The following is a 16931-nucleotide window of genomic DNA, read 5'->3' as shown; positions in this document are numbered from 1 at the left end:
AATCCAATATCTCAGGAATCCACTGGACTACAATCCATGTTTACATATCAAAATAAAGACTTTTCAATAAGCAATCTGATAAACTCTCTATTGTTCACGGCACGGATCTATTTCTGGCAGTTTTGGCCAAAAAACAGTAGTTTTACCCTATTTTCTGTAAATAGACATTATTTATTTGGTGTTTTGACAAAGTAAATCTTCATAGATTTTTGATCAACAGGTTCAAAACGAAAGCTGTAATGCTCCTTTATTTTCCAGATGTGTTAGTTTTTATTTAAATCTTCTCTTCTTAAGGTACAATGGGGTTATATATGTGGTATTTGTGCACTGAAAGCTTAGAAATCATCTATCTCAGAATTCTGATAAGCTACATCTGATGTTCTTATATCACAAGAAAGAGTTTTTCATAAGGAACTTGATAAAATTATGCAAGATACTGAAATGCACCTATTTGTGGCAGTTTTTACCAAAACAACAGCCTTTTACCCTATTTTTGCTGCATTGTTAGTCATGATTAGTTAGTTTTATCAATTAGGAATCTTTTTTTTTGTTCACGGCATGCAGCAGCATTTCAAGCAGCTTTGGCCTATAAACGGCATTTCTACCCTATTTTTTCTCATTTGATATTTTTATTGGGTGTTTTGAAAAAGTGTTTTTTTTTATCAATTTGATCAACAGGTTCCGAACGACAGATGTAAAATTTTATCATTTTCCACTTGTATTATTTTTAATTTAAATCTTGTGTTCTAAGGTACAATGGGGTTATAAAAAAATCAAATCAGGTATCTTCTGGGATACATCTAATGTTCTTATATAAAAAGAAAAAGATTTCCGTGAAGAACTTGATAAAATTGTGCGTGTTATTGGCATACACTTATTTGTGGCAGTTTTGGTGAACAACAGTTTTTACCCTAATCTCGCTTGACGTTTTTAGACCTTTTCGTGTTGGGTTTGCTGGTTAGGATTCTTCTGGGTTACATTCCACGTTTATAAACAAACAAGCTATATTTCAAGAAATTTCTCCGAAATTTTCTCAATGAATTCTTCTGAACGCTTTTACAGCGATTCCTCTGCAAGTTGCTCCAGGGATTCCTCTGAAAGTTCCTTCGGGAATTTCTCCAAAAGTTCATTCAAGAATTTCTCTGGAAATTTCTTCAGGAATTCCTCAAAAAATTCGTCCAAAAGTTCCTTCACGAATTCCTCCGGAAGTTTCTCTAGGAATTTCTTCGGAAGTTCCACCAGGAATTCCTTTGGAAGTTCCTAAAAGCATTCCTTCGGAAGATCCTCCAGGGATTCCGTCGGAAATTCCTCCAGGAATTCCTTCCGAAGTTCCTCCAAGAATTTCTCCGGAAGTTCCTCCAGAAATTCCTTCGAAAGTTCCTCCAGGAATTCCTTCGGAAGTTTCTCCAGGGGTTCCTACTGGGGAAACTTCCGAAGCAATTCCTGGAGGTGCTTCCGAAGGAATACCTGGAGGAACTTCCAAAGGAATTCCTAGAGAAACTTCCGGAGGGATTTCCGAAGGAACTACCGGAGAAATTTCCGAAGGAACTGCCGGAGGAATTTCGAAAAAACTACCGTAAGAATTCCTGAAGGAACTTCCAGAGGAATTCCCGAAGGAACTTCTGGAGCAATTCCCGAAGGAACTTCCGGAGCAATTCCCGAAGGAACTTCCGGAGGAATTCCCGAAGCAACTTCCGGAGGAATTCCCGAAGGAACTTCCGGAGGAATTCCCGAAGGAACTTCGGGAGGAATTCCCGAAGCAACTTCCGGAGGAATTCCCGAAGGAACTTCCGGAGGAATTCCCGAAGCAACTTCCGGAGGAATTCCCGAAGGAACTTCCGGAGGAATTCCCGGAGGAACTTCGGGAGGAATTCCCGAAGGAACTTCCGGAGGAATTTCCGAAGGAACTTCCGGAGGAATTCCCGAAGGAACTTCCGGAGGAATTCCCGAAGGAACTTCCGGAGGAATTCCCGAAGGAACTTCCGGAGGAATTCCCGAAGGAACTTCCGGAGGAATTTCCGAAGGAACTTCCGGAGGAATTTCCGAAGGAACTTCCGGAGGAATTCCCGAAGGAGCTTCCTGAGGAATTCCCGAAGGAACTTCCGGAGGAATTCCCGATGGAACTTTTAGAGGAATTCTTGAAGTATATTCCGCAAGAATTACTCCCGGAGGAATTCTTGAAGTATCTTCTGGATAAATTCCAGAAGGATTTTCCCGAAGAATTCATGAATGAACTTCTGGAGGAATTCCTGACGGAAATTTCGGAAGAATTCCTGAAGGAACTTCTGGAGAAATTCTTAGAGGAACTTCCGGAGAATTTGCTGGAGGATTTCCTGGAGGAACTTTCGGATGATTTTCTGGAGGAATTTCCCATGGAGTTCTTGACATAACTGTCGCATGAATTACTGAACGTTGATGAACTTATAATATTTATAAAAAAATCAAGAAAATAAAGATTTAAAAAAGCGAAGAACTTGCGGAACTTTCGGAGGAATTCTTGAAGTACCTGGAGGAATCCCTGGAGGAACCTCCGGAGGAGCTTTCGGATGAATTCCTAGAGGATTTTCCGGAGGAATTCCTGAAGTAATCTCCGGAGAAATCCCTGAAGTAATCTCCGGAGAAATTCCTGTAGAAACTTCCGGAGGAACTCCTGAAGGAACTTCCAGAGGAATTTCTGGACAAAATCCTGGAGGAACTTCCGGAGAAATTTCTAGAATTCGGAAGTATTCCAGGAGAAGCTTCCGGAGAAATTCCTGGAGGAACTTCCGGAGATGTTCCTAGAGGAACTTCCGAGGGAATTGCTGAATTAAATTGTGAACTAATTGCTGAACGAAAACGAGGATCCTCCGGAGGAATTTCCAGAAAAATTCCAGGGGGAAATTCCCAATGAATTCATGGAGGTGTTTTTACTATGTATAAATGCCATACATATAACCCCATTGTACCTTAGAACACAAGATTTAAATTAAAAATAATACAAGTGGAAAATGATAGAATTTTACATCTCTCGTTCGGAACCTGTTGATCAAATTCAAGACAAAATTTTCAAAACGACTTATCTGCTTTTGTAAACATAGATTCAAACGACGATTTGACGAATCTGATAGCTCTCCCACGCAAACCAACACCACCAACAGGTAGCGGAATCCTTCATCTACCTATTGAAGGTGTTGGTTTGCGTGGGAGAGCTATCAGATTCGTCAAATCGTCGATTGAATCTTTGCTTACAAAAGCAGATAAGTCGTTTTGAAAATTTTGTCTTGAATTAATAAAAAAAATACTTTTTCAAAACATCCAATAAATATATCAAATGAGAAAAAATAGGGTAGAAATGCCGTTTATAGGCCAAAGCTGCTTGAAATGCTGCTGCATGCCGTGAACAAAAAAAAAGATTCCTAATTGATAAAACTAACTAATCATGACTAACAATGCAGCAAAAATAGGGTAAAACGCTGTTGTTTTGGTAAAAACTGCCACAAATAGGTGCATTTCAGTATCTTGCATAATTTTATCAAGTTCCTTATGAAAAACTCTTTCTTGTGATATAAGAACATCAGATGTAGCTTATCAGAATTCTGAGATAGATGATTTCTAAGCTTTCAGTGCACAAATACCACATATATAACCCCATTGTACCTTAAGAAGAGAAGATTTAAATAAAAACTAACACATCTGGAAAATAAAGGAGCATTACAGCTTTCGTTTGAAACCTGTTGATCAAAAATCTATGAAGATTTACTATGTCAAAACACCAAGTAAATAATGTCTATTTAGAGAAAATAGGGTAAAACTACCGTTTTTTGACCAAAACTGCCAGAAATAGATCCGTGCCGTGAACAATAAAGAGTTTATCAGATTGCTTATTGAAAAATCTTTATTTTGATACGTAAACATGGATTGTAGTCCAGTGGATTCCTGAGATATTGAATTTAATGCCTTTTTTCAGGAAAAAACCCCTTTGTGCAGTGTGGGGATGTCATGCCAATAAGAAGAAGAAGAAGAAGAAGAAGAAATTCTTTAACCTTTACTCACATCTCATTTCTTTTTTCTCACATTCACCATTGTTCGACCAAATAAATGTTTTGACCACATTTGGCTCTATCGGACAAATGACATTTTCGACCAAATAACCCTTTCTGCAAAACGACTATTTCGGCCTTATGACATTTTTTGGTCAAATGACCTGATTGGTCGTGCGTTTGGATAGTGCCTCTTCGCTAAATTATATCTTCATAAAACCGTTGCATTGTCGGGCCAATAACCGTTTCGACCAAGGGTCTAAAACAAACCTTCTGAAGACCAGTGCACCTTTCAAGTCAAAACGATGGTTGCGAGAAGGCATTTTTGTGGGTAAAAGAAAGAGATACTGTCGAATTGATGCTCGTAATGCCCGTAATTGACAACTATTGCACCGCAAAAAAATCTTTGCACCGCATTTTTGAGTACTTTTTCGGCAGTTTTTACAGAGAATTTACTACAGCGCATGTAGTTCGGATCTCGAACTATCAATACAGTAGTAAACATTCTTGAAAATATTCCTGGAACATTGCTAAAAATGCCAAAAGACCGTTTTGCCCCAGGGGTGCATATTACCCCAGGGGTTAGGGGTTAGTGGTAATGGTTTTCCAACTCTGAATATTTTGCGAATGCAGCATAAGGCTGTCTTCCTCGAATCGTTTTATTATTATGACATACGGTTCCGGTTTTCGAAAGAGAATACGAATGCGGACGCTATGGTGCTCCGGGCCTCCTATAAAAGTTCATTTTTAGAGTAATCCTGTACTCTTGGTATACTAGAAAAGCAAAAAGTAGAACACGTTTTAATTTTGGCAAGACACTTATCTTGCCAAAATGAGATTTTTTGACATGAAGGAATCAAAATTGTGCGTTCGATAATCCATAATCTAACTCAAGAAAGAAAGGATCAGTTTGAAGCAGGTTATGCATTTTTTTTGCAGCCAATTAGAGGAGAAATTGATCATCCTTCGGAAATATATTCTCAAATATATTTGCCACAACAAGATTACGAATTTTACGGATTTAGACATCAATCCATCGAACCAAATCCCCCATATTTATAAAGCATTAAAATTTCCTAAATCGGTCAGTCGAAACGCGAATTATCATCGCATCATCATCATCGGTCGGCCGGTCGTCAGAATCAGTGATTGTAGCCAAATTTGCATAAAGACCTACCGACACAAACACATCGACCCGAGCGAGAGGAAGAACAAAGCGAACGGACGACGCCAATAAATAATAGACCGTTGTTGTTTTGATGCGTGAGCCGGAGCGTGCGAAATTTTGGGGCAAACACAGTCGCCAATATGTGCGGTGGATTATTTGATGCCGCAACACTCGGTGGCGAAAATTTGTGTGATCTGGCGGACGGATCCGTCCCCGTGGGAGCAAATCAATGAATGTGCAATGGTGCCTGAATGGCATCTGTTTGCAAGGACGAACCAAAAAAAATAAAACAAGCGGCTTTGGGTGATGACAGAGTGGATGCTTGTTGAGTATTTTTTTCCTTTTTGTTTGGTTCGAATAAAATATTTCTTTGTTCAGGGCTGATTTTGGGGTTGAAAATATGTTGGTGTCAACAGTTCGAACTGGCCAATAATGTTAGGCGCTGTTCTGATATTTGATAAGTGAGTGCAGAGTGGCAGAGCGGAGGTCAGTTTTTGGCATTCAATTGGAAAAAGGGATGTTGATTTAGGGGAAAATTGATTTTTGGTGCGCATTTGACGTTTTGGTAAATGATTGATGTTCTTGCTGTAATTATTTTAATCTAGATTCGGGTATGTATTTGGATATTTCTTGGAATTTGTTACTCAATTAAAATCTGTATATTACATATTCATGAAATCCAGTGAGAATTCCTGATCTACTCAAGTACCACAGAACTTCCAAAAATTCAGTGATTTTATTCGAATTTCCCAATAACTCATAGACTACCATGACTCATGAGTCCATCTGGATGTTTGGAAATTCTTGCTTAGATAATAGCTCCATTAAATTTCACAGGCCTTGAAGGTAAGATTGCATTTTTTTTTGTTTTGCGTAGAAATTCAAAGTAATTACCCATTATACAGAAAATAATACAGAAAAAGGAATTCCAGAATATCCCTAAGAAATTTGAATTCCTATAGAAATTTTTCGTTGGAGTTCCTCAGATATTTTAAGAAAGTCCGAAAAAGTTTCTGACCCATTCCGCCATGACGTTACATTTTAACGTACAAAAGTTCACGGTATTTGAATGCTAATGAATTTGAAAAGTAGAGCTGATTAATACTTCGCACTGATAACGCACCAATATTAATAGCTTTTGCTCTACTTCTGGAAGAACAAAATTTAATTGCGAAGATGTTGATTTATGAATCGCGGGGAATTCCTTTATGAGCCTCACTTTATCTCTTTATCGTTCATCCCAGTTTGCTGCTGCTTTCATCGAACAGAAAATAATCGTGGTCCAACAGTTGATGAGAAGTATTCAAATAAGGTAGTTCGTACTTTTATTTTCTTTCGAACAGAAATCCGCAGTAATGAAAACCAATGTGATTCAAATTCCTACTAACTTCCTGCTTATTGTATTGGTGGGTTACTTTCTGGTTATTGCTGCACCATTAGAAGATAAAAGCATGACAAAGCTATCGAGAGTTGGTATGATTTTTGATATTTATCTTCAGTTTTCCATAGCTCTATAAACGAGATTGTTAATTTTCGTGTTTCCTATCAGTGCGTCAGACGACCTACAAATATCAAAATGAAGTAGCTGCCTACACATTTTCACCATTTGCTCCGAAAACTAGTCCCACAACTACTACGACGGTATGTTTTCGAACGGATTACACAGGATGCTGTTTTTACGCGACAGTTATATCTTTCGTAGTTTGCAATCTTGTCGAATGAATTAACTTTTGAAATTAATGCAACAAGTTTGGAAGCTTCTCAATCCACGTATGAAAAATACATATCTTGCGATTAAACATAGTGAAATATCTGGTTGCGTGAGAACATGATCTTGTTGTACATTTCATTCGAAGAATTTAATTACTCTACTTTTTCCCCAGACTCCAAGACCCGTGACAACGAAAAAGCCATGGTACAATTGGTGGTGACAATTCACTTGTTTATAAAGCACGCAAATAAAATCATATGTCATAGCACAAAGATGTGAACATGAATATTTTCTGTGGTTGTCCTGTGCATTGATAACACGGAGGGTATGCGATAACACATTTTTTCCTGACGAAACGAAACGAAACGAAATTAGAAATGCTTTTGTTGTTTCGAAACGAAACGAAATTCAGATTTACTTCCAAGACTTCGAAACGAAACGAAATCGAGGTCCTTTTGATTCGAAATTTTACAAAACGGAACGAAATTAAATGTTTTTTCCGCGGAATTTTTATTGAATCCTCTTTTTTTGCATTATATACATAATGCAGAAAACGAAGAAAAAGAATACGAATGAAATGAAGAAATTTAAATTTTATTTAATACTAGCAGACCCGACGAACTTCGTTTCGCCAAAAACTGATTTATTCTCTGATTTGATCTCCAGTTATAAAGAAATTGGTGTTTCATTTGTATGGGAGCCTCCATTTTCAAAGCGGGGAGGGATCTCGAACTATGTTAAGAACCTTCCCTGGCCCCAAAAACCTTTGCATACAAATTTTCAGGCCGATCGGTTCAGTAGTTTCCGAGTCTATAAGGTTCAGACAGACAGAAATTCATTTTTATGTATATAGATTTTTGAAGTAAAATATTGTTACCCAAATTCCATAGGGAGTATCTGGCTTAATTTTACAAAAGGACATAAGTATCAAATCAGTTTTGTACCTGTACATCATTTTCAAAAGTATGCCCCATACCATAAACAACGTAAAAATATTCATCGATTAATATTTTCAACATACCTCAGTAAAAATAAAAAAGCCGATTTTTTAGCTGCAATCAACAGATTTCATATTGATTGGATCTGTTCACCATTTTGAAAAGTATTTCAGAATCAAAGTGCCACCCCTCCATTTCAATCATGATGTTGAATAAAGTCTCCAGGCAAATTTCCAACCAAATTCATAAAGATTTAATGAATCTGTAAAACTTTCCAAACAGCTGTTGATTGGAGTAGAAAACTCTACTGTTTCTCAGTTTTTACTGAGGTCTGTTGGAAATACTGACCGAGCATTTTTGTTTTGTTATGGTGAGGGGCATGGGGGAGGTTCCTTCATCAGTGCTGACACCTGGAAAAGTTTAGAAAAAAGTAGAACCATGGGAATTTGACATGGCATTGTCAAATTGGTGATTGATCACCAAGCTTCTCCACACGATCACTTTAACTACAATCTTTATTAGGTGACGTCCAAACAGGGAAAGAGAGCTATCGTACATATCTGCTCGTTTTTATACAAATACAAACGGATATCAATATTCATAATAATTTACGACTATCAAGATACTTATCCCATACCTATGTTATCTAGAGCAATTGACGAGGGATACAACTATTTAACACCTCCCTCCTTTAATTATCAAAATCAAAAGTTTGATCTCACATCCATGAAACTACAAATCTCTTGGGCTTTTTCCTAATTCTATGACTATGGGTTTTCATGGGAGATTGATTGGATAGGTGTTTTTTGCTCTCCATTATCTGATCTATTCCGATTATACACTTTACGGTATATGTAGTTGTCCTGCTCTACAACTCTCTCCTTTAGCTGATTCCTACTCGCTAACCTGACACTACCATTAATATCTACATAGTATGTATTCGTACTATTCACCCCAACAATCTTAGCTTCCACCCAAGTTCTCATTGCTCTTACCTCACTTTTGTACCATACCAGATCACCTACTGAGTACCTACTCCCGATTTTCTCTTGCTTCTCCGCGCTATCTTCTTTAGCTTGCCCTGTCATATCGAAATGAACTCTTCTACCACCCTTCTTTACAGGTTTCAGGTTGCTCTCTAAATCGGTTCTTGGTACAAAATTGAATATTCTACTTGAGGGAGTACAGCCTATCGCCTGACTGTAACTATTGCGATACACCCGGTTCTTTTTTTACACGGGTGGGTTTTAGTTGATTACGAAATTTAGCGTTGATGAAACTATGAGTTAACCCCATGAAAAAATTCACAAAAAATCAAAGAAAATTCAGGTGGTATTTAAAAAGCTGTGAAAAATCAGGTTAACTGGGAAATTAAAGAATACCAACCGTGTAAAAAAAATATTGGGTGTAGCTGTATAGGAACATCTCCACAATCTGAGAAAGTTTCATGTGACTAAACTTCGGATCGATCAAAAGCTTTTTAATTCCATTTTTTGCAGTTTGTACTGCTCTTTCCGCGAGACCATTACTCTCCGGCGAGTATGGTGGACTTTTTACTAATTTTATCTTTAACGAATTAGCGTATTTGAGAAAAGCATGACTATTAAACGGTGGACCGTTGTCCGTTACAATCGTATCACATTTACCGAAAATTCTGAAAATCGAGTTCAACGAGTCAATCAAAGCATCAGAATCCGTTCGATTCATTATTTTAGCATCAATCCATTTAGAATATGCATCGACCAAGATCAAGAATGTATTCCCACTCATGTGAAAGAAATCTAGATGAAGCCTCTCAAACGGCTGGCGTGCTACCGGCCATGACGAATATTCTTTTTTAACCGCTCTACCTGTACTACTACACACCGAACATCTCTTAACAAATTCCTCAATATTTCTATCCAGGCCTTGCCAAAACACATATCTACGAGCTGCCTGTTTCATTCGAACAACTCCGAGATGACACCCATGCAACAACTCTAAGACACGCAACTGACATGACCTTGGAACAACTATCTTTTCAGAGAATAGTATGCAGTCTTCATACAACGACATTGAGCATTGGTTTTGGAAGTAAAATTTCAATTCAACCGGCACCTCACACTCATTCCATCCATCTCTCACGCAACTAAAAAGCTTTCTCATAAACGGATCTCTTTGGGTTTCTCTACCAATCGTTTCAAGATCAATACTTGGTAACTCCTCACTCACACACGATAGTTCAGCAACATCTGAATCGACCCCTGTTTCACCTACAACTGGTAATCGGCTCAATGCATCTGCATTTGGAATCTTCGTTCCTTTCCGATAAACTATATCGAAATCATAGATTGATATGATATACGCGTACTTTTGTAATCTAGCTGCTGCGAGTGGAGGAATGCCTTTCTTCAAATTGAAAATACTAGCTAACGGCTTATTATCAGTCACCACAGTGAACTTTTTTCCATATATGTACTTGAAAAACCTAGTCAATCCAAACACAACAGCCAAAGCCTCCCGATGGATGTTTGGGTACTTCTTCTCCGCCACAGAAAGAGTACTAGACACGTAAAATACTGGCTTTTCGGCCCCATTGACCACGTGGCACAACACTGCTCCAACCCCTTCTGAACTTGAGTCACACACTATGACAATCGGTAAGTCCGGATTGTATAGTTCCAACAAATTGTAACTCAACAAAAGCTTCTTACACTCAGTGAACACTCGCTCACACTCATCGTTCCATACGTATCGAACATTCTTCTTCAATAACGCATACAGTGGACTGAGTCTCACAGAGAGATTAGGTACGAACTTTGAGTAGTAATTAATCATTCCCAGAAAAGATTTCAATTGAGTATCATTCTTTGGTCTGGGTGCGTCAACTATCGCGCGTATTTTTCCTTCTGATGGTCTCAACCCTGCTTCGGACACTTCATGTCCGAGATACTGAATATTCATAACAAGAAACTCACTCTTGTTCAGGTTTACCTTTACCTTTAATTCCTGTAACCTACTAAGCACTTCGTGGATTTTAGCAATTAATCCTTCGATGGAATTACTACCAAGCAAAATATCATCTAAATAGCAAACAACGCCGTCTACCCCTTGCAAAATCTCATCCATCACTCTCTGGAATGTGGATGCTGCACTAGATATACCAAACGGCAATCTCTGAAATGCGTATAATCCCTTATGTGTATTAATCACTAAATACTTCTCCGATTCCTTCGAGATACTTATTTGCATGTATGCGCCCTGCAAATCTATTTTCGCAAAATACCGATAGCCACTCAACTGTGCAAACACATCATTAATATTCGGTAACGGATAATGTTCATTACATATCATTTTGTTCACTGTTACCTTACAATCCATACATATACGTACACTACCATCTGCTTTGGGTACAACCACTATAGGCGATGCCCACTCACTGTGCTTCACCGGCACTAGTATATTCTCTCGCACGAGCCTGTCGATCTCCTCCGAAACCTTCTCACGTAAAGTAAATGGCACCTCATAGGGTTTATAGAAAATAGGCCTTGCATCTTCTTTCAAATGTATGTTCGCTTCAAATTTACTCATTGGCTGCTCCAGGTTCTGTGAAAACACATCCTGATACTTTGACTTTAACTCTGATATCAACGTATTTCTCACACTCTCCAACCGTTTATCTGCCACGCATACAGAATCACTCACGCCATTCACGATCAAATGTCGCCATCCGGGATACAAGGCATCCAACCAGTCCCTCCCCATGAGAGGGAAAAACTTTCTTTCACTATTGACTACTATGACGCTCAGCGAATACAAACTACCATCATCATGCCTAACATGAGCTCGGAATGAACCCACAATCTTCAGAATGCTACCCGATATTACACTCAGCTTCACTACACTTTTCTCTAAACGCAAATTCGAAAAATACTTTTGATAATCAATTTTATTTATAACCGTACACGAAGCTCCTGAGTCTACCTCAAAGTTTAGCCACTTACCTTCTAGTCAGATCTTTTTAAATAGAGGCAAACTGGATACCAGGTTGAGGTTGTTCTCATGGTTTGGCGTCGTCACGCCGTTCTCGTCGCTGTCGTCCTCGTCACTGTTGACGCCGTTCATATTGGGTTTGCTCCAGCAGTTTCTCACGATGTGTCCTTTTTTCGAGCAATTGAAACACCGGATGGTGCGTCGTCCACGTCCCCCGTTTTTTCTTGAAGTTGATCTTTCTCTCGAGCTTCCTTGTCTGCCTTGCTGTTGTTCTCGGCCACGTGATTTTGATCTGCTTCCTCGGATGTAACTTCTCGTGCTGATGCGGTTGGCAAACTCCTGTTTTTCCTTCATCTTCATCTGGTCTGATTCGATTTGTTCCAGATTCTTGGCTTTCGTGACAGCTTCATCGAATGTCATTTCGTCGGCACTATTCATTAGCTCACCTTGGATTTTGCCCTTTCGGAGACCAGCGATGAATTTGTCTCTCAGTGCCTTATCCAGATACACTCCAAAAACACAGTATTTCGAGAGTGCTTGCAACTCGACAGCAAAATCAGCCACCTTTTCGTGTTCCCTCTGGTTTCGTTTGAAGAATTCGACAGATTGCGCTATGCGGTTCTTCTTTGGGCTGAAGTACGATTTCAACTTTTCGATGACCACGTGGTACGTCACGTCCTTATGAGTCTGCGGATACAACAACTGTTGCAATTTTTTGAGCGCAGGCAATCCAATAAAGTGCACGATGAGCTTCCGCTTGAAAACGTCGTCTTTGATGTCGTTTAGCTCGAAAAAATTCTCAGCTCGTTCCAGGTAATCATCACAGTCGGCACTGGGAACGAAATTTTCCAATGTACCGATGAGTTTCGCATTTGCGTTTCCTGTTGCAGGCGTACCAGCACTCGGTGTGCCAGCACCAGACATTCCAGCTTTTTCTTCCTTCGTTGACATTTCTCTTCCTAACCTCACTTCTCGATCACGTGTTTGGTTAAACCACTATCGGCACTCACTTATGACGGTAAATCACGCGTTCAACACAACTGTTTCACTCTCGTCGCCAATGTCAAATTGGTGATTGATCACCAAGCTTCTCCACACGATCACTTTAACTACAATCTTTATTAGGTGACGTCCAAACAGGGAAAGAGAGCTATCGTACATATCTGCTCGTTTTTATACAAATACAAACGGATATCAATATTCATAATAATTTACGACTATCAAGATACTTATCCCATACCTATGTTATCTAGAGCAATTGACGAGGGATACAACTATTTAACAGGCATGATATAGAAAATGAGAATTAAAATGTCTCTAGAACGTTATAGAAATTTTTTTGTCAAATAATTTTTAGTTTTCGGGGTTAGAAATTCAACAATCTTAAGCATTAACTGCTCAATCAAAAAAAAAATCGAGATATCATATCTATTTTGTGAGCTTTTAAAATTCTAGCCCCGTAAACCAAGATTTTTTTTTAGAAAAGTTCTTAATTTTTCTCTCGATGACAGCTGGTGGTCTTCTCCTCCCCTATTTTTCATCCATCACTTTTTTTCGATCTTGGAAGGTAAACGAAAATCGCGACTGCTAGACGGAAACCTTTTTTCGTTTCATCATTTTACCTCACACTCACCTATTGTGAGAATTCTATGGTGCGCTGATGGAAGTCGAACCTTAACTGTTCCGGTTTGATTCGTTGGGTTGAGCAAAACTGACCTTCTCGATAATTGGCGTATCCGAATATGCAGATCCTTTGTATGTTCTTTCCACGTCAACTTCAATTCCTTGCAATCCACCAAATCTTCATTCCAAGCCACTAATCCTTCCTTTTAATCCACTAATCCACCATACATCCCCACATATCCTTTCAAACAGTCCTTTCTTCCGTGTTCAATTAGGCACATATGAAACACTTGAGCTTGTAGAGCAATTTACATTTATACACTTTATTAAAAACTCAAATTTTGGTTGTAGATATAAGTGCACTCTGTATTGTTTAGCTTTCAAATAACGGGCGCGCGTGGTTGGTACTTTATTGAGGGCTATCGAGTGGCTACTGACTGGCCGGTAGGTTTATAATTTTGTTCTACTGTCTATTGCTAGGTATATATACAATCGTGATTCGGTCAACTTCGTGTTATCACTATGTGTTATCAATGTATGTGCAGTACAACGTTTAGGGGTGTCTATTTTGTTTTAGTGTTGTGTATAACAGTTTTGTATGGATTAAGTGTTTAAAGTTTAGAAGATAAATTTAGTTTTTCAAGCTTCATATATCAGGGAGAAACATTAACAATAATAGCCGTGGAATGCGCTTACTCTAGCAACACCATTCCGCTATTCCCGGAGATTCAAACCATTGGAAACAGAATGAAAATAAATCTATAACAGATCTAAATAATTAAGAAGATATAGGGAACCTAAACCTACTGAAGTAGAGAGTCTTAAGGGTCTACTGAAGCTATAGGATGAACATAATTTTGAGTATCTAAACAATTTTCGCAATATTGAAAAATACACAGCTCAGCATTATAAAAAACAGATTTCCGTACAAAAATATTTGCTAATTTCCAATAAACTATTTGCTGTGATTTAGCAAAAAAAAATAGGTACGTGTTTGCTGAAAGCTGATGATGTGATAATTCAATCGACTGCCTTGTTACTGAATAGGTGGTCGCCATCAGTGTTACCAAATTAATTTGGTACAGAACCACCCATACAATATGTTTCAAAACTCGATGTTTATCTTCATTTTTATCCATTATTTATGAAAGAGAAGAGGAAGTTACAAACACAAAAAAAAACAAAACCTTGAGAACAATGTATAAGCCTTTAGCTATTAAGTGTAAACTAATTTTATGCCAACAAACTCGAACGCAGACATTTACGTTTATTGCTAAAAATGAACTTTAAATCCAGAAACGCTGTCCAACTTAACAAACAACTGCCCTACGGAAAACCAGCCGCACCGGCACGATAGTGACAGAGAATCGGTACGATTTTGAAGCGTTTGAATAATCTGGATCTGCAGGATTTAGAAAATGTGAGAAAATTCTAGATTTTCATGATATACGAAATCAAAAATATCTGAAGGTAAAAGTTTAGGTCATGACAATGACCTCAATCGGAAGGATCTGAATCAGTTCAAGAATCTGAAATAAATGAGTTATCAGAGAATGCCCCATACTTGAGCAATCTTAAATCTGAAAAGATCTGAAATACTACTATTTCTAATTAACTGTTTCTAATTAATGGTTGTCCCTTATTGAATGCATTACCTTCTTAAGCATTATTTAAACAAATGTTTTGAGAAGAGGGACACCACCTGTTGTCATTTTTAATCCATACTGTGCGTCCTCACAAAACAAGACATGTTTATTGAAGGACATGAACATCTATTTCTATGACTTAGTTTCACTACTTCTAGTAGTGAATAGAAGTTTTCTTAGTCCTATTTTCAATTTGGAACAAACATAAAGGCTAGATCATTTAGAAATGGGGCACTTCATTTTAGAGATAGTGGTGCTCCAAGTGGTCGGATATGAACAGCGTTTTATAATTAGTAAACCGTTCTTTTCGGTCTATTTTTTTACAGTTTGGAACTAACGCGGTTTCAAAATATTCACCATGCAGGAAGAGAAAAGAAAAACTAATTATGCACAGTCCTGCAAAATCCATCTTCGTAAAAAATCGGTTTTAACTCTTTATTCAGTTCCATGATGGCCCATTTACGTTTTGGCTAGATTTAGCCTCATTGTAGCAAGGAAGTGCTACAATGGTACAACAATAGTAGAGTCCAGTTCATCCCAAAAAATCTAAATCCATTAAATTGTCCTCAGTTCCATCTAGTAGAGAAATTTTGGGCGATAATTAACCAAAGGAACAGTTATCATTGGCCTTGACGGCAGCGCGAAAACAAAATGGGGGCAGGGTGATGCTTTTTTATTTCACCCGGCAAGGCATATACGACGTCAATTTTAAAATGCTTATTAAAACGTTTAAACAAGTTTTAACTGAAAATAGTTTGATGTTTTGGGTTAGAAATTCGATTTACTTTTAGATTGGCAACACGAAAGTTGAATTATTTCGATTAAAAAACATGTGTTGATAAGTAGCCTAACATGTAGTTTTCCAAAATTCTAACCCTACGTATTCAAAAGTTTTCAGTATAACTCTATTAAACACATTTGAAAAGCATTTACAAAATTAATTCCTATCTTCACCATGTCGAAATACAGTGATTTCACGCACACGTCCATCTCCGCGAGATGGCAGCAGCGCGGCTTCGTCAAGGCGAATTGACATTGGTCAAATGAATAATTGGTGGAAACAGTTAGGCAAAATCACGACTAAAGAAGGTGTGCGCCGGCTGACAAGCGGCATCAACAGAAAAAAGCGAGTATTTCTTCGATGTATGGTTTAATTCAGTTATTTATATGGAATAAAATAATATATGAAACAAAGCATTTTTAGAAAGTTTTTCGATTGAACGGAAAGTTTGAAAAAAATACACATTTAAAAGTGCCAAATTTATGAATGATCTGGGCTTTATGTATGTAAAGTTGCAGTTTAAAATAATATTTGAAATCAGTCATATTATATAAAAGAACTTTGAGAGGAGATGATCAGTAAACTGTGATAACAAAATTGATATTTCACGTGTATTTGCTCAGATTTTAATTGTGTTTTTAGTTTAAATTTTGAATAGAGTTTGAATTGCTTTATTCAGCGGCGCAGCCAAATTTATCATGATATGAAAATTTGAAATATTAAAAATTCATTTCGAAATTCAGCGAAATTTCGTTCAATTTCGTTAAAAGTATGATTTTTTAGTCGAATTTTTTTAAATTAAACGATACGAAACGAAATCAGAAAATCAGATTTCGCCATACTTAAATTCCGCTAAATTCCGCGGAATTTCGTTTCGAATGCCCTAAAACTAAATTTTTCGAAATACCGCATATGCTTAGATGACACTTCTGACGTTCAGCATTTTTATAAAAAAATAGCATTCACATTCCTTTATTTATTTAATATTCTAGACTTTGATGTGTTATATTTTTCGATATTAATCCAAGCTGAAAATGTGCTGCTTGTTCGAGGGATCACGCGCCTGCTTATTA

At 37.8% G+C, this 16931-nt stretch overlaps 2 protein-coding genes across 4 annotated transcripts in view; one reads left to right on the top strand and one right to left on the bottom strand.

Annotated features, from left to right (window-relative positions):
* LOC134218433 (uncharacterized) overlaps nucleotides 1–16931 on the top strand; it is a 914466-nt gene that overhangs the window by 661335 nt on the left and 236200 nt on the right. The window lies entirely within an intron of this gene.
* Nucleotides 11827–12759, bottom strand: LOC134208898 (uncharacterized). Its single transcript, XM_062684865.1, has one exon. The coding sequence runs from the start codon at nucleotides 12757–12759 to the stop codon at nucleotides 11827–11829; it is 933 nt and encodes a 310-aa protein (XP_062540849.1).

Source organism: Armigeres subalbatus, chromosome 2 (genome assembly GCF_024139115.2).
Source record: "Armigeres subalbatus isolate Guangzhou_Male chromosome 2, GZ_Asu_2, whole genome shotgun sequence".
NCBI lineage: Eukaryota > Metazoa > Arthropoda > Insecta > Diptera > Culicidae > Armigeres > Armigeres subalbatus.
The sequence above is the reverse complement of the archived record's forward strand: the minus strand, read 5'-3'. Positions and strand labels throughout refer to the sequence as shown.

Coding starts and splice junctions, on each gene's coding strand:
- LOC134208898 (XM_062684865.1), bottom strand. CDS start 12,759: ATGTCAACGAAGGAAGAAAAAGCTGGAATGTCTGGTGCTGGCACACCG.